The sequence below is a fragment of the Suncus etruscus genome, chromosome 15 (genome assembly GCF_024139225.1).
Source record: "Suncus etruscus isolate mSunEtr1 chromosome 15, mSunEtr1.pri.cur, whole genome shotgun sequence".
Classification (NCBI taxonomy): Eukaryota; Metazoa; Chordata; class Mammalia; order Eulipotyphla; family Soricidae; genus Suncus; species Suncus etruscus.
Genome location: NC_064862.1, coordinates 85618577 through 85635997, shown reverse-complemented (window position 1 = coordinate 85635997; position 17421 = coordinate 85618577). Strand labels below are relative to the sequence as shown.

The 17421-nt window shown below is 56.5% G+C and overlaps 3 protein-coding genes and 1 long non-coding RNA gene across 4 annotated transcripts in view; 3 read left to right on the top strand and 1 right to left on the bottom strand.

Moving 5' to 3' along the window:
- The window catches only part of CLEC4G (C-type lectin domain family 4 member G), a 284468-nt gene that overhangs the window by 61599 nt on the left and 205448 nt on the right, over window positions 1–17421 (top strand). The gene's annotated exons all lie outside the window — the stretch shown is intronic.
- Window positions 3631–5267, top strand: PCP2 (Purkinje cell protein 2). The gene is made up of 4 exons (XM_049789475.1): window positions 3631–3649; window positions 3754–3868; window positions 4185–4321; window positions 5077–5267. Exons 1-4 carry the CDS (start codon window positions 3647–3649, stop codon window positions 5194–5196), a joined length of 375 nt encoding a protein of 124 aa, XP_049645432.1. The 5' UTR covers window positions 3631–3646; the 3' UTR covers window positions 5197–5267.
- LOC126031202 (uncharacterized) lies at window positions 5297–6942 on the bottom strand. Its single transcript, XR_007503251.1, has 3 exons — window positions 6848–6942; window positions 6683–6715; window positions 5297–5467 (listed from the first exon to the last, which is right to left on the bottom strand). It is a non-coding gene; the product is annotated as an uncharacterized LOC126031202 (long non-coding RNA).
- Window positions 7243–16503, top strand: XAB2 (XPA binding protein 2). Its single transcript, XM_049788274.1, is given in 33 exon segments — window positions 7243–7250; window positions 7779–8001; window positions 8179–8241; window positions 8365–8603; window positions 9712–9742; window positions 9744–9817; window positions 9819–9859; window positions 10071–10132; window positions 10134–10184; window positions 10186–10197; window positions 10546–10560; window positions 10562–10594; window positions 10597–10632; window positions 10634–10663; window positions 10665–10756; window positions 10922–10955; window positions 10957–10990; window positions 10993–11051; window positions 11146–11176; window positions 11179–11297; window positions 11300–11311; window positions 12043–12187; window positions 12763–12917; window positions 13003–13122; window positions 13269–13400; window positions 13523–13654; window positions 13736–13849; window positions 14981–15334; window positions 15418–15540; window positions 15667–15838; window positions 15961–16090; window positions 16187–16293; window positions 16390–16503. Coding segments are annotated over 33 exon segments (3045 nt in total). The 3' UTR covers window positions 16452–16503.

The following is a 17421-nucleotide window of genomic DNA, read 5'->3' as shown; positions in this document are numbered from 1 at the left end:
GGGCGCCGCCGCCACTTCCGGGTCTGGCTCGAGGTGGGGGCGTGGTCAGCGCGTCCCCTCGTAGACCACACCCCTGTTGTCCTGACCGCGCCCCAGCGCACACCTGGCCACGCCCCTCCGGTCTTTCTCCGCCTGCAGCCACCAGAGGCGACCCAACGCTGCTGCTGGGTGGGTGGGATGTGGGTGGGGTGCACCGTCCTTCACCACCACCCAAACTCTACACGCTGTCCTGGCTTGTGTCCTGAGAGGTGAGGCCGCTGGGAGGCTCTCTGCACCCCAGCTTTTGCACCATGCATTGCCCTAAGTTGTCCTGGGCGTGCTCTGTGTCCCCTCTCCTCTCCACCCCCTTCCCCTGGCAGGCGACATCGCAAACTCGTGACCCAGTTACACTTCTGTCCCTGCAAGTTTATAGGCTTTAGGCAATATTTGACCAACTCTAGAGGAGGCCTCCTGGAGTGAGGGCAGGAAGGAGCCAGTCGCTTAAGGAGTGGCGATTTCCAGCCTTCCAGAGGAAGGGGGGAGCAAGCAGGATGGTGACCCCAGTTTTATAAAGTCCCCCTACTCTAAAGCCACGTGGCAGCAGGGCATTCGGGATTTCAAGAAAGCTTATTTCGAGAGGGAGGGCGTTTGTCTTGCACGCTGCTCATCAGGGTTCGATTTCTGGTGCCCCATAGGGTCCCCCAGAGCCCACCAGGAGTGATCCCTGAGTACAGAGCCAGGAGTAAGTCCTGAAAAACCGCTGGGTGTGGCAAAAATAAATAAATAAAAACATACTATTTGACGACCAAAGAGAAAGAACATCAGGTGCTTGTCTTTCATGTGACCTATCCCTGGGTCAGCTGTGTACAAGGCAAATGTACTATCTCTCTGGCCACAGACACTTTGAGCCCTTTTCCCCAGGAGTGATCCCTGAGCACTGAGCCAAGAGTAATCCCTGAGCAAGGGCAGGTATGGCCAAACACACACACACACACACACACACACACACACACGTGTGCGCGCACGCCAAGTGTCTGTGGCCAGAGATAGCACATTTGCCTTGTACACAGCTAACCCAGAACTGACCCAGGTTTGATCAACAGCATCCCATATGGTCCCCGGTGCCTGCCAGGAGCTATTTCTGTGCAGTCAGGAGTAATCCCTAAATGCTGCTGGGTGTGGCCCAAAACCCCCCTCCAAAAAAGCTAAGTGTCTGAGGACAAAACCAGATGTGGAAGCCAAGTCCTCATAATCTATGAAAGACGGGGGTGGTGGGGGAGAGATAGTATGGAGGTACAGCATTTGCCTTGCATGCGGAAGGTTGGTGGTTCGGGCATTCCATATGGTCCCCTGAGCTTGCCAGGAGCAATTTCTTTTTTGTTTGTTTTTGTTTTTGTTTTTGGGCCACACCCGGCATTGCTCAGGGGTTACTCCTGGCTGTCTGCTCAGAAATAGCTCCTGGCAGGCACGGGGGACCATATGGGACACCGGGATTCAAACCAACCACCTTTGGTCCTGGATCGGCTGCTTGCCAGGCAAACGCCGCTGTGCTATCTCTCCGGGCCCCAGGAGCAATTTCTGAGCTTAGAGCCAGGAGTAACCCCTGAGTGCTGCTGGGTGTGACCTCCCCACCAAAAAAAGACAAGAAGGGGCCAGTTTTGTGGGGTTTGAAAATACATCTTTGCTTGGTGGCGGGGGGGGGGGGGGATAAGAAATGACAAGAATCAAGAGGAGGGAGCCTGGGATGCCCAAGGAAGTCAGAGTTGCCCTTAGTTACCAAGCCTGACACTTGAGGTCACCTGCCGCCTGACTCTTCAGGGAGGAGGCCAGGCTCTCCTGTGTTTTGGGGTCAACTGTACCTCACTACAAAATCTAAGCAGAGGGGCCCAGAGAGATAGTATAGTGGGGAGGGCATTCACCCCAGCATCCCATAGAGTCCCTTGAGCCCTGCCTGGAGTGATGCCTGAGTGCAGAGCCAGGAATAAGGCTGGATCACTACTGGGTGTGGCCCAAAAGTTAAAACTAAGCTGAATCCCTGGCACATTTGAATGCATAAAGCAGGGCAGAAAAAAATACATTCCAAGGGTATCTTACTGGGAGTGGTCCCCCAATGAGACATGCATATTGGCTTGTGTCCTAGCCTGGAACTACAAGCCAAAAGAAGTTAAGGGGAGGTGAGGAGGGTCCGTTCTTCATTAATGGGGTGGGGAATCTCCACCCTCTGGGTGTATCTCCTAGTCAAGAGAGCCCCAGGAAATGAAGACACTGTTGGAGGAAGGAGCATGGTGTACCAGTTGGCACCCACAGCTTGGGAGGCGAGGGGGGCATATGGATGTGGGCCCCCCCTGTGGAGGCGGCTGCTTGGAAGCCAAGATTGTGAGTGTAACCTGTTCATCTCGTGACGACACTCACTTGGGTTTCCAGAAAGGCATCTGGGGGTACAGGTACATGGCCTCCACCTCCATATCGCTGAGGAAGACTGCTCTGGAGAAGACAGGGGGGCCCCTCTGTCCTTCCTGCCGCTCCTCAGGTTAACGCTCAGAGTTCAACTTGGTGGTGGGAAGTAGTGGGTCCAAGTTTTGGAGTGGGGGGCAGTGTGAAAAGAGAGGGGAGCCGGGTCATCGTCATATTGGGGAGCTTGCTAGGGAGATCTTATTATTTAGTGATGTCCAATTCCTCCAGGTGCCAGGGGCCATTTCTGAACAGTGCACAGGACGGCTCTGGTCTATGCCCTTACTCCACTGTGCCAATCTTTTCTTGCGGGGGGCACACCCAGCAGAGCTCAGGCGTTACTCCTGGCACTGCACTCAGGAACCACTCCTGGCATGCTCAGGGACCATGTCAGAGTTGGAATCAGGGTAGGCCACGTGCAAGGCATAAATGTCCTCCCTGCTGTGCCATTGCTCTGGTCCCAAGTGCTGACCTGCTTTGACTCATACCCCTATATCCCCTGGTTCACCCCACCTCTTTCCCTCACCCCCAATCCCTGGCACCCAGCCACTGAACAATGAACTGGATCATCTTTATGGGGTTTTTAAGCCTGGGTGGGAGCAGATGGGCATGAGCGGGGATTTGGGGGATGGAGAAGCGATTTTCTGCCTGGCACCCCCAATCCTTTTAAAAAGCCTTCTCAGGCTCAAAGCCAGGACGGAGGTCAGTGGGGATCTCATAGGACCTGGGTGGAGGGAAGCGGATGGGGGGTCCTTTCCCCCCTGCATATACAAGGATGGATCAGACAGTCAGCCTGGGAAGGAGTGGGGGTATCAACCCCCAAAGAGACGTAAGCAGGCCCCACCCACTCATACCCACCAACTCCTAGAGAGTCTACAAATGTCAAGACACATTCGTTTGTGGGCCACTTAATTAGCGAGCGGGTCTCCCAGGTCCTCTGACCCAGTTTCTGCGTCTGGAGGTGCCCGTGGGAAAGGGGGTTCGAGTCTTCGGCTCCAGGACAGAGGTCAGCGCTGACAGAGGGGACCCTGGGAGGATTTGGGGGTGGCCCCGCCCCCCAGGCCATCCTCTCATCTAGGCTGGAACTAGGACATGGCTCCCCCCACTCCCCCGCAGCTGCTCCCATGGGGGGACCACGTCAGATGGGGCGGGGGTGCCCGGGGAGGCACCACCAGCCTCATTCGAAGCAGCGGAGCAGAACGGAGCTGTGGGGTCCATGGTGAGGGCTGAAGAGCAGTGGTAGAGGCCTGCCTGCAGTTTGGGTCGGGAGGTTGGGGAGTGGGGACAGCTGGCGGGACCCCCACAGCACGTGTCTGTCCACAGGCGGGCGCCCCTGATCAGGAGGGTTTTTTCAACTTGCTCAGCCACGTTCAGGGAGGCCGCATGGAGGAGCAGCGCTGTCCTCTGCAAGCTGAGCCTGGGCAGACTCCGGAGCACCGTGAGCACTGTGGGAGGAGGGAAAAGAACAGGACAGGATGTGGGCGGGTGTCTGTAAGGAGGGTCCAGAGCCATGGTGATGAGCCATCACCCCAGCAGGCCCTGGTTTCTGGGAGCACTACCTGGTAGGGGCACCCCAAAACACAACAAGATGAGTGACCAGGGACTGGTGGCAGTGGGGGGTGGAGGGCGGGCTGAGGTTGGGAGGGGGTAATGGGTGGGAAAAAGACCCAAGAGGCTCTTGGGCAAAGAGAGAGGAGAGAAAGGGGCTACATGGGGGGGATCCCGGAGTCTCTGTGCCAAATGCCCCCTCCCAGCCCCCCACAGCGAGAGCAGCCCCGCACCCGAGATGGACAACCTCATGGACATGGTGGCCAGTACCCAAGGTCGCCGCATGGATGACCAGCGCGTGACCATCAACGCCCTGCCTGGCTTCCAGCCTCTGGGCCCTAAGGTGGGTGCCTTCCTTCTGTTCCCCCCCCCCCCAACACTGCCCACCCCAGATACCTGCCTGTTCTGTCTGACTGCAGAATGTTGATACAACAAACTGGAAAAGGCTGCTCTAGGGCATGAAGACCATAAAGCCAAGCTGAAAACTCAGGGCTCTGGATAGAGAAGACAGTCCTCCCCCCTCCCCAGGAAGTCACCCCTGTCCCTCCACTCTAAAAATTGCACCCCACCACCCTAAGTCCACAACAGATATTCTCAAGATTCTGGGACTTGGCTGGAGCATAGAACAGTGGGGAGTGCCGCTGTCCTTGCACACAACTGATGTGGGTTTCAATCCCCACATCCCTTAGGTCCCAGAACCCTGTCAGGAGTGAATCCTGAGTGCAGAGCCCTGAACACTGTTGGATGTGACCCCAAAAATGTTAAAAAAAAAAAACAAAAACCGAAGGTTTGGGAATGGGGGAGCAGAGGGGGAACATGCTAGACTCTTCTCTCCTCCTTGGTCTTTTTTTTTTTTTTTTGGTTTTTGGTTTTTGGGCCACACCCGTTGACTGCTCAGTGGGTTACTCCTGGCTATGCGCTCAGAAAATCCTCCCCTGGCTTGGGGGACCATATGGGACACCGGGGGATCGATACCGAGGTCCTGCCTACGCTAGAGCTTGCCAAAGGCCAGACACCTTACCTCTAGCGCCCACCTTCCCCCCGGCCCAACCCTCCTTGGTCTTAATCCTCCTCATAACCTAATCTCTTCCTCTACAGGACAAAATGCAGAAGCGTCCTGGGACCCTCAGCCCCCAACCACTTCTTGTCCCCCAGGACCCGACAGCACTCAGCTTCCGACGCAACAGCAGCCCCCAGCCCCAGACACAAGCCCCTTGAAGGGCCTGAGCAGCCATGGGGGGCACCATGCTCCCACTAGACCCCCTCCTACAGGCAGACAATAAAGCTGGCATGAGGACCAGGAAGCAAGAAAAATGTGGTGTGGAACGTATATTATTTCACGCGTGCTTGTGTGTTATTTCATGCAGCTATTTCATGCGGGCAGGGCTCCAGACTTTGGCCGCTTCAGGAGCTGTGCTGGACAGCCCGAAGTAGCTTCTCTTCCCGCTGTTTCCTTAAACCGATCCTTGAATTCTTCCACCTCTCGGCGCTGTGCAAGGGACAGGGGATGGGAAAGGAAGAAAGGATGGGGGAAGGGGGTGTGAGGAGACACATGACACACACAGCTCAGGGCTTGGACATCTCTCCTTCCACTGCTCCCCAACTCCCAGCTACCCATGAAGCACAGGGAAAACCCTAGTCCAGTTAGAAACAAGGACTGCTCTGGATACAGCCAGATTCCCAGCATCCCTGTGGGTCACTCGAGAATGCCAGAGTATATTGTGGTATTTGGCCCCAAAATCAAGAGATGGAGGGACCGGAGAGATTAGCATGGAGGTAAGGCGCGTTTGCCTTTCATGCAGAAGGACGGTGGTGTGAGTCCCCGCATTCCATAATGGTTCCCCGTGCCTGCCTGGGGCGATTTTCTGAGCATAGAGCCAGAGTAACCCCTGAGCGCTTCCGGGTGTGACCCAAAAAAAAACCAAAAAAAAAAAAAAAAAAAAAAAAAGAAAGAAAAGAAAAGAAAAGAAAAAGATGGGACAAAAGGGAAGGCACTTGACTTCTTTGTTAGTTTTAGGGCCATAAATACAGTGCTCAGGGACTATTACTGGTGGTGCTCAAGGAACTATTTGAGATGCTGGGGAATCAAACCCAGGTTCGGGCACATGCAAGGCAAGCACCCTCCCCATGGTACTATCTCTCCATCTGCCAAGAAAGCATCTTTGGGGTGGGGGTGGGGGTTGGGGTTACAAGCGGTGGCGGTCAGGAGTTACTCCTGGCTCTGTGCTCAGAAATCACTCCTGGCAGGCTTAGGGGACTATATAGGATGCCAGGATAGAACCGAGGTCCATCCAGGGTTGGCCGTGTGCAACTCAAATGCCCTACCGCTGTGCTATCACTCCAGCCCCACAAGAATAGCAATCTTACTATGCATGTAGTAGACCACTGGGATTCAAATCCTAGAACTGTATAGGGTGCCCCAATGCCCATCAGAAGTGATCCTTGAGCATAGAGCCAGGAATAAACCTGAGCAATACCAGCCTTGTGGTCCCAATCCTTGCTACCCTCCCTAATCCTTGCCACCAACCCCTAAAGAACCAGGAACCACTAGAGTGAGATTACCATCATGGGGCAACGGGGATTGGGGGCCTCCCAGAAACCAGGCCCTGGCTCTCGGCTCCCTGGCCACAGCTGAGCACATTATCATGGCAAACCCCTCACCTGTCATGGAGACCTCTAGTGGAAGGAGCAATAAGTCACTTACCTGCTCTTCTGTCTCAGGAGGCCACAGCTCCCTCTGTGGGACAAAAAAACACAATTAGAGCATGCTCCTGGACCCCGAAAGGAGATTCTGGGAGAAACAAGAGGCAATCCCCAAAAGCCCTTGGCTGGATTCAACAACCCCCCCCCCAAAGATTCCCGCACCCACCTTGCGCTGTATGACGTTGTGCTCAACACCAATCGGCCCTGATTGGCAACCCAGAACATGGCCACGGGGAAAGTGAGGTAGAGAACCATCTGGAAAGGGCAGGTGGTGGGGTAAGCAGGACTTGGGTTTCTGCCCTCCCACTCCACATGCAGGCATACCTTCCCCCAAAGCCCAGAACAACTCCTTGCAGAGGGCCTCATTGCCATAAACTCAAGTTTTTTTTGGGGGGGGGGAATGTCATTGGGTTACTCCGGGTTCTGTGCTCAGAAATTAACTCCTGGCAGGTTTGGGAGACCATATGGGATGCTGGGGGTTCAAACCCGGGTCTGCCACGTGCAAGGCAAACACCTAACCTGCTGTGCTATCACTGTCCCCTGAACCTCCAGAGTTTCACAATGGGGTGGTGAGAGAGAGAGAGAGTGAGAGAGAGAGTGAGAGAGAGAGAGAGAGAGAGAGAGAAGTAGAAGAGAAGAGAAGAGTAGAGAGAGTCACTGGGCTGGAGCGCAGGCATGCAGGAGGGTTTGATTGGGTTTGCATCGAATCGTATGTCCAACAGCAGCAGGCAGAGCCCCCCCAAGACAAAATCTATTTCCTGTGCAATCCAATTGATCTTGCTCCCAAAGGCCCCTTCAGAGTCCTTCGTCAAAACGCTCTCTCCCATCATCCATACCTCGAGCTCCTACTGCAAACTTTTAGGTCCCTTCCAACTGAGATCCAGGTGATTCCCCCAAACCCAGAGAGAACATTCTTCAACGTTCCTCTCCCAAAGTGTGTAGAGTTAAGAGTCCCCTACTGAAGCCATCTACCCCAAATGCAAGGGTTACCCCAGGTCCTGAGTTTTCCATCGCCCCTCTTGGAGTCCCCCCATTTCTTCCGACAACACACACCCTCTGCTAAGTCCCACTTCAATGTCAGCACCTTTATCCCCCAGGGTGCTCTGTATTTGGCATCCCTCCCCTCTTCAGATCTCTATTCTGTGGGTTTCACTGACCCGAAACACCTCCATTTCACCCCCATCTCGGCAGCTCCCAACCTGCCAGAGTCGCTTCCGCCCCTCCGCCCCTTCCAGCCCCACCTTCCAGCAAGGCTCCCAGTTCATTGGGATTTCGCGGTTTCTACGGCTGCAGCTGATTGGGTCGAAAGATCGTTTTCTCGTAACGTCATCTTAGCCCGCCTCCCTCTACTTTCGGACACTGGCAGGTCCGAGCGGAAAAAATCAACACGCGAGCGCATGCGCAAAGGGTTTTAGCCAATAGGAAATAAGAGTCTTCTCTTAGGGGGCGGGTCTAAGGTGGGTGACGTAAAAACTCAGCGACGCTCGCCCAGGGAAGCCCCGGGAAAATGGTGGTGATGGGCGCGGTCGTCGCGTCCCGACGTTCGGCGACCTCGTTTTTGTGAGTCTGCTAAAGGGGACTGGGGTGATTTTTTTCAGGGGGACAGAGAGGCATAAGATGCTTTAAGAACCGAAGCCTGGCCGCCTTGGAGAATCTAGCTAAAGCTTTGGTTCCGCCCAAAAGTTCGGGGTGCACTACCGGGCCGGAGGCGGGGACAGTGATGCCTGCATGGACTTGGCGCTGCTGCAGCCCTTGGAGGCGAAGCGATCCTGGGGTGGGAAAAGGGAGCGGGCTAGGAGGGAGAGGAGAAGGAGAGACGCCGAGCTAAAAATCTCAGAGTTTAGAAAAGGGTTAAAGGGGCCTGCAGTTTCCGATTTCCCGGGGAAAGTCTCTTTGGCGGGGTCCGAACGTTATAATCTGGGGTAAACATAATTGATGCAAAAACAAAAATCAAGTCCTGGGGTCGGAAGCGAAGACCCGGGGATGTGGGGCCAGAAGGTGTCCAGTCGACCCCGAGGATAGGATATCCTACGCCGTATTCTTGGAATAGGGGGACCTAAGGATCTTAGCGGCGGTGAGGGCTTAAAGATGGATTTATCGCTTTCCAGACTCTCTTGAGGCGCAGGGAAACATTTGAGATTCTAGGCAAGCAGGGCCTTGAGAATCCTGTGCATGGGAAGAGATTGGTATGCAGGGCAGAGGTCTGGCAGGGGCTTGGGCTCAGACCCGCTCTCTCAGGAACCTGGTGTGTGATCTGAACCACTGAGTGAATGGAATCATAGAAAGTTGTGGCTTCCAAGCCTGGCATTCCACTGGGAAGATGACCCAAAGGGCCCCGAGCACAGGCTTTGCATGCGATTCTGTCCTTGGGTACCACGTAATCTCCCCCAAAGCATCTCCAGGATAACTAAACCTCAAAGCACAGAAAACAAAGTTTGGGGCATGAGCAGTGCACATCGCGTAGTTGTTTGCCTTGCACGCTGACCTGGGACCAACCTGGGTTTTAACTCCCAGCATTCCATATGGTCCCCAAGTAAAATCTGAGCCCTGTAGATGTGACCCAAAAATCCAACCCCCCAAAAAATATGAAACTGTGTCCAGGCAACACTTGTGTGTCTGCAATTATTGTCTTAGGGTCTTAGGGCGGGGGGAGAGCTTGAGGAATTTGAACCCACATTTAGCAGTGGTCAGGATATACTCTTTGGTGGATGATTGTGGGCACTGGATGGTTCCAGGGATGGAACCCGGGTCAGATGCTTGCAAGACCATTCCCTTAACCCCTGTACTGTGACTCAGGCTCAGCAGTCTTGTGTTGGGCATAAAAGCCTTTGGTGTGATGCTGAGGCTTAGGAGGGACAAAGAATCCAAGGGCAGAAAGATCTGACTAGTTTCCTATGTCCTCATGGGCATCTGGTGAACCAGTTGGAATGGGTAACTGGGACCCTAGAGTTGGTGAGTTGGCAGAGCAAGCAGTACTGCACCTGGTTCTGAGAGCAGGTGCTTTCTCCCCCACCTTCCCTCTCCCCGCAGGGAGGAAGAGGACCTCCCCTATGAGGAGGAAAATTATGCGGAACCAGTTCTCTGTCAAGTGCTGGCTTCGCTACATCGAGTTCAAGCAGGGTGCCCCGAGGCCCAACTCACCAGCTGTATGAGCGTGCACTCAAACTACTGCCCTGCAGTGAAGCACCCCCCTGCCCCTCAGGGGAAACTTTTCCTCTCTGGGCCACTCTTTTCAGAACTGACTGGTAGACCCTAGGGGTGGGGGTGAGGTACCCTAGGAAGTTCCAGACACCACCACAGGGGTTGGTGGCAGTAGGGAATAGTTTTGGGGGCTCATAATGTTTGACTCACCCTGGTCTGCATTTCTATCCTAATTCTCCCTGCCCCAGCTACAAACTGTGGGTACAGATACCTGAAGGCCCGCCGGGCACAAGTCAAGCACCGCTGTGTCAACCGACCCTGCCTACGAGGACGTCAACAACTGCCATGAGAGAGCCTTCGTGGTTCATGCACAAGGTGGGGGGCTGCAGCAGGGGTGCTCAGTCCTAGGATAGAGCTAGGCTTTGGTCCCAGAATGTTCTTTGTTTGTTTTTTTGGGCCACACCCAGCGGTGCTCAGGGGTTACTCCCTGGCTCTACACTCAAAAATCGCTCCTGGCAGGATCAAGGGCAGGCATGTGGGATGCTGGGGATCGAACCTGGTTTGGCCGCATACAAGGCAATGCCCTACCTGCCATGCTATCACCTTGGTCCCTCAGGATGATCTCAGAGGACCTGGATCCAGCCATGTTGTTGGTCCCAGTTGACAGCTGGGGGTAAGTGGGGGTGCCCTGCCCTCACACCATCCATTTACTGTTTTCCCTAGATGCCTCGTCTTTGGGCTGGACTATTGCCAGTTCCTCATGGACCAGGGTCCCGGGTCACGCACACACGTCGCACCTTTGATCGTGCAACTGCGGGCGCTCCCCATCACGCAGCACTCCCCGTATCTGGCCCCTGTATCTGCGCTTCCTGCGCTCACACCCACTGCCTGAGACGGCTGTGCGGGGCTACCGGCAGCTAATCCTCAAGGTAAGAGGGGGCAGGTCAGGGGTGATCACTGAGCTGGGAGTGAAGCAGAGACTCTGAGGGCCAAGCTCCAGGGGCAGGGTGGCAGGGATGAATGCCGGGCAGGGCTGAGAGACACTGGGGTGGCCATTCCAAACCCTGACGGAGTGCGGGTGGGGCTGTTGCAGCTGAGTCCCTGAGAGTGCCGAGGAGTTTATCGAGTACCTCTAAGTCCAGTGACCGGCTGGACGAGGCGGCCCAGCGCCTGCCACTGTGGTTAATGATAGCGCTTCGTGTCCAAAAGCCGGAAAGTCCAACTACCAAGTAGGCCAGGGGGTGGGTGGCGGCTGTGGGGGACTCCATCCCCCATTCCCATCCCTGGCCAATTCCAGCTGTGTCTGTTTCCCTGCCCTTGCAGCTCTGGCACGAGCTCTGCGACCTCATCTCGCAGAACCTGACAAGGTGCAGGCTCTAAACGTGGATGCGATCATCCGGGGCGGCCCTCACACGTTTCACAGACCACTGGGCAAGCTCTGGTGCTCATTGGCTGACTACTACATCCGCAGTGGGCCACTTTTGAGAAGGTAACCTGGGTCCAGGGGCGCTCAAGTGCGAGAGGACCCTTTTGTGGACATTCACATCACTCAGCTCCCTTCCCTCACGGCAATGAGCCCCGAACCCCACTTGGTCGAGCCCCCACCCCTCAGCTTTTTCTTTTCCCTGGCTGCTTTCCTTGGGCTCACCCAGATCCAAAGTGGTTCTCTTTCTTCTCTCTTATTTTGTTTGCCCTGTAGTGCTCAGGGATGACTCCCTAGCCCTGTGCTCAGAGATGGGCTCCTGCAGAGCTCAGGGGACCCTCTTTGGTGCTGAGATGGAGCCTGGGTTGGCCATGTGCAAGGCCAGCACCCTCCCTGCTGAACTGTCGCTCTAGCCCTACATCCGGGCTTCTTCTGCAGACTTGGGTGGCAGTGTCTCCTCCGTGTCACTGCCAGCACCTATGGGGTGACTTGGCATCAGGCAGGGGAATATTGAGTCGGGGTGCTTGGGGAGGCCCCATGGCTGTTGGGGGGAAAGACTAGAGAATATGGGAACAGACATGGCAGTGGAGTTTGGAGGAGCTGGGCAGCTGCGTTGTGTCAAGTCCCCTTCAGCATTCCTGGGGCACAGAGCAGCTGGGTACTGTTGGAGGGGATAGCTAGCTCAGGGAAGAGGAGCAGGCCTGAACTGTGTGGCCTAGCTGGGGATCAGGTTTCCATGGGGTGGTTGTGGCAGCCCATCTCTGCCTCCGAGGAGTCTAACCGCCCTGTTGATGCAGGCGCGGGACGTGTACGAGGAGGCCATCCGAACCGTGATGACCGTGCGCGACTTCACACAAGTGTTCGACAGCTATGCACAGTTCGAGGAGAGCATGATTGCTGCCAAAATGGAGACAGCGTCAGAGTTGGGCCGAGAGGAGGAGGGTGAGCCGGGGTGGGAGGAGGCAGGGGTGAGCTGGTGGAGGAGAGGTACTGTGGAGGGTTGAGGGAGAGCTGAGAGTAGAGCAGGAAATGCAGGGAGAGGAGGGGGAGTGATTTTGGGGAAGAGGAGAAATTTTTGGGTGGAGTGAGCTGGGAACAGAGGGAGAGCTGGATTGGAAAAGAGAGACTTGGTGGACAGGAAGGAGGTCTGAGGAGGAGGGAGAACTGCTGGGGATGTGGGTGAGTAAGCTGGGGGAGAAGGAAGAGCAGGGATGAGAAGACAGAAGAATTGGGGGCGGAAGGAGAGCTGAGGGGAGGAGGGAGAATGAGTTGGGGTTAAAGAGAAACGCAGGGGGGAGCACGGGGAGGAGGTGGTATTGGGGAAAGGTTAGGTCACAGCTCAGTGAGCACATTGGGTTTTCTGGGTCGTAAGGACAAGCCAGGTTGGGGGGGGTGGTGCATGCAGTTCAGGCATATCTGGGTTCCATGTTCTGGGATGGGTGGACAGTGGGGCAGAGGCAGACAGGGATACTGAGACAGCACCGCCTCACACCTCCTTCTCTTCCCCTTCACTGCAGACGATGTGGATCTAGAGCTGCGCCTGGCCCGCTTCGAGCAGCTCATCTCGAGGCGGCCACTGCTACTGAACAGCGTCCTGCTGCGCCAGAACCCGCACCATGTGCATGAGTGGCACAAGCGCGTGGCCCTGCATCAGGGCCGACCTCCGCGAGGTGCTCTCACCGACCCCGCGCCTTCTCCCCTCCCCTTTTCCCGGGGTCCCCTCTCCCGGTTTTGCCTGACCGGGCCCTTCTGTGCAGATCATCAACACTTACACGGAGGCTGTGCAGACCGTGGACCCCTTCAAAGCCACCGGCAAACCGCACACGCTCTGGGTGGCCTTCGCCAAGTTCTATGAGGATAATGGACAGCTGGACGACGTGAGTACTGTCCGCACCTGTGAACGTGTGGGTGTGGGTGTGTGGGTGTGGGTGTGTGTGAAAGAGAGAGACATGGTCCTCTGGGGGTGCTCAGCACACATTGTCAGCCCAAGGGCACCCATGAGCCTGGCTCCTGCAACCCACAGGCCCGTGTCATCCTGGAGAAAGCCACCAAGGTGAGCTTCAAGCAGGTGGATGACCTGGCCAGCGTGTGGTGCGAGTGTGGCGAGCTGGAGCTGCGGCATGAGAGCTATGACCAGGCCCTGCGGCTGCTGAGGGTGAGTGTCTGCCCCTGGGTGACTTCATGGGAAGGTAGGAAAGGAATTTCCGGAGTGCAGGAGCAGGCCCGGGAATCTCATCCTCCTCACTGCCTTATCCATTCATTCCCTCCATCCTGTAGAAGGCCACAGCACTGCCCGCACGCCGTGCCGAGTACTTTGATGGCTCGGAGCCGGTGCAGAATCGCGTGTACAAGTCCCTGAAGGTGTGGTCCATGCTGGCTGATCTGGAGGAGAGTCTGGGTACCTTCCAGGTGAGGATGGGAACTGAACAGGGCAGGGTTGGGCCATACTGGTTCAGGGACCCCCTTCCCACCTGTCGACTCTCCCCACAGTCCACCAAGGCGGTGTATGACCGCATCCTGGACCTGCGCATCGCCACCCCACAGATCGTCATCAATTACGCCATGTTCCTGGAGGAGCACAAGTACTTCGAGGAGAGCTTCAAGGTGGGCGCACAGACTGGGGCCCACGCCCGAACCCACGCCCCACCCCGGCTGCCTGCCACCACCTTGCTCCTTCTTGTGACTTTGCTTTTTTATTTTATTTATTTATTTTTGGGTTTTGGGTCACACCTGGTGGCATTCAGGGGTTACTCCTGGCTCTGCACTCAGAAATCACTCCTGGCAGGCTCATGGGACCACTTGGAATGCCAGTGATTGAACCTGGGTCCATCCCAGGTCAGCCACATGCAAAGCAAATACTCTACTGCTGTGCTATTGCTCCAGCCCTTGCTTTTTTATTTTAATGTTATTTTATTTTACTTTTGGGCTACACCCGGTAGTGCTCAGGGCTAATTCCTGGCTCTCCACTCAGGGATCACTCCAGTGGGGCTCAGGGGAACCCTATCGAGTGTTGGGGAGCAAACCTGACAACTGTCCTGTGTCCTAACCCAGCTACCTTCTTTTCTCACACAGGCATCACTGTGTACTCTTCCCCCTTGCTCACCCTCGCCTCACAGGGGTGCCAGGCCTTGGGTGGCAGGGGGCTGGAGGTTGGGTCTAACGGAAAGGCCCATGTGGACAATCAGATGACCTTCGGCACTGCAGGGTGCCGGCCCCACTAGGAGCATGAGGGAAGTGTAGACGGGGAAAGTGTAGAAGAAGTGGCAGCAGCTCACAGATACTTCAGGTGTTTTACATGAGCTCGTATACCTGTGTGAACCCCTCCAACCCCCTCGTTGAGGGTCAAGGTGGATCTGTATGGGAACAGACCAGGCATGGGTGTGGGACCCCATTCTCCCCCAGAGTGACAAACACAGTCATCGTGACTGGAGATTGGAGACTGGCACCAACCAGGTCTTGGTGGCCGAAGTCTGTTTAGAAGACCTGGAGTGCCCCTTCACTCAATTCTTTTTTTTTTTTTTGGTTTTTGGGCCACACCCGGCGTTGCTCAGGGGTTACTCCTGGCTGTCTGCTCAGAAATAGCTCCTGGCAGACACGGGGGACCGTATGGGACACCAGAATTCGAACCAACCATTTTTGGTCCTGGATCGGCTGCTTGCAAGGCAAACGCCGCTGTGCTATCTCTCCGGGCCCTCCTTCACTCAATTCTGCCCAATACCCCACTCACCCCCACAGGCCTACGAGCGCGGCATCTCGCTGTTCAAGTGGCCCAACGTATCGACATTCTGGAGCACCTACCTGACCAAGTTTATTGCCCGCTACGGTGGCCGTAAGTTGGAGCGCGCTAGGGACCTCTTCGAGCAGGCGCTGGACGGCTGCCCCCCTAAGTATGCCAAAACGCTCTACCTGCTGTATGCACAGCTGGAGGAGGAGTGGGGGCTGGCACGGCACGCCATGGCCGTGTACGAGCGTGCCACCCGTGCTGTGGAGCCCGCTCAGCAGTACGACATGTTCAACATCTACATCAAGCGCGCCGCCGAGATCTATGGCGTTACGCACACGCGTGGCATCTACCAGAAGGCCATTGAGGTGCCTGCGGTGGGCTGGGGACGGGTTTTTACAGCCTGGACATAGAGGACGCCCATTGAACCCCCAGGTCCCCACACACCCAGGTGCTGTCGGATGAGCATGCCCGAGAGATGTGCCTGCGCTTCGCTGATATGGAATGTAAACTTGGCGAGATCGACCGTGCCCGTGCCATCTACAGCTTCTGTTCACAGATCTGTGACCCCCGGGTAGGCCTGAGGGGCCCAGATAGGCAGGGCAGGGCAGGGTGAATGGCAGGTATTTTGTGGCACGGCATGGCGTGGCATTCCCTCCAGCCCCGAAGCTCATCCATCCTCTGTCCATCTGTCCCGCAGACCACTGGGGCATTCTGGCAGACGTGGAAGGAGTTCGAGGTGCGTCACGGCAACGAGGACACGATCCGTGAGATGCTGCGGATCCGCCGCAGTGTGCAAGCCACATATAACACGCAGGTCAACTTCATGGCCTCACAGATGCTCAAAGTGTCAGCCAGCGCCACGGGCACAGGTCAGCCACAGAGGGGACCTGATGGGGGCGAGCAGGGGTACCAGGTGGGCAGTGCCACCCAGCCCTGCCCCATCCCACCCAGTCTCTGAGCACAGGGTTCTCTCCTGTCTGCCCCTCTTCAGTGTCCGACCTGGCCCCTGGACAAAGCGGCCTGGATGACATGAAGTTGCTTGAGCAGCGGGCGGAGCAGCTGGCAGCTGAGGCCGAGCGAGACCAGCCCGCACGGGCCCAAAACAAGATCCTGTTTGTGAGGTACAGGCAGGACGGGGGGACTGTGAAGATGGGAAGGTTGCTTGTGGCTGGCCCGCTGGGTCCTGCTGAGTGCCACTGTATGTCCTTGTCCCCCAGGAGCGACGCGTCCCGTGAGGAGCTGGCACAGCTGGCCCAGCAGGCCAACCCCGAGGAGATTGAACTGGATGAGGACGAGGATGACGAGATGGATCTGGAGCCCAACGGTGAGGGCCAAGCCTTGGTGGGGAGCTGGGGTGGGGGAGACAATGGAGGGGTGATCAATTCCCTGGAGAGTAACCTCATGTCCTTTCCCTACCCAGAGGTGCGGTTGGAGCAGCAGAGTGTGCCGGCCGCCGTGTTCGGGAGCCTGAAGGAAGACTGACCCCCCCCCCCCCCCCACACACACACCCCAATAAAGCCTTCGTTTGTTTGTACGCCATGACCGCTTGCCTCCTTCCTGCCTGTGCAGGTGCCTGGAGCACTTGCCAGCTTCAGGGAGCCCTGGCCCTGAGCCAGTGCCCCCAGATTGGCTGGTGCAGGAGGTGGGGCCCCCCACCTGGGCTCTGTGCCAGGGCCCAGGCCCCACCTTCATCCTGCAGAGCCAGTTCCAAGGCCGGTCTCTACTGCCTCCTTGAAGTCCTGAGCCCAGAAAAGGAGGCCAGCTGCCCACCCCCCCCCCCCACGCCCAGGTCTGGCCAGCTCTGGTTCCTGGGTAGCACTCCTGCCTCTCCCTGCCTCCTGCTCCAGTCAAGTAGGGAGCCAGACTCACTTTCCTGGCATTTTTTCTCCCAGGCTGCGCCCCAGCTGCTCTGGAGTGTTGGTTTGGGAGGTATCCTGGCACTGTGCCTGTCTCAAAGTGGGGTGCTGCTCCCCTGTACAGCTAACATGCGCCCGGGTGTGGCCTTAGCTCTAACTAAGCCCAGATTAGGCTCCAGGGTCTTAAGGGATTTGAAGTACCAGCGGGATATAATCAGATTCATGCTGAGGCCACCCAGGCCATTGGGGTGGCGGGGTGGAGGGACACGGGTAGGGTGTATGTGTGGAGGAGAATCCAATCTCAGGGTGGGGAAAAGACCAGGAGCTGCAGTGGTGGATGGCTGCAGGAAGCACCCCAGAACAGAGCTTGGGAGGACCCTGTTCTACCAAGATGTGGGTCTGCTCAGGTGGTACTGAGGAGACATCCAGGATTGCTAGGTGGTGATGGTAAGTGAACAGGAAATACAAAAGGCCAGCAGGGAAACCTGGTCAGAAGCCTTGTTACATGTGGGTGCTGCCACAGGGAGATGGCTCCAAGGGACAGGAGGGAGCAGACTTTGCATGAGGAATTCCATTACTGTCCCCAAAACCATGTT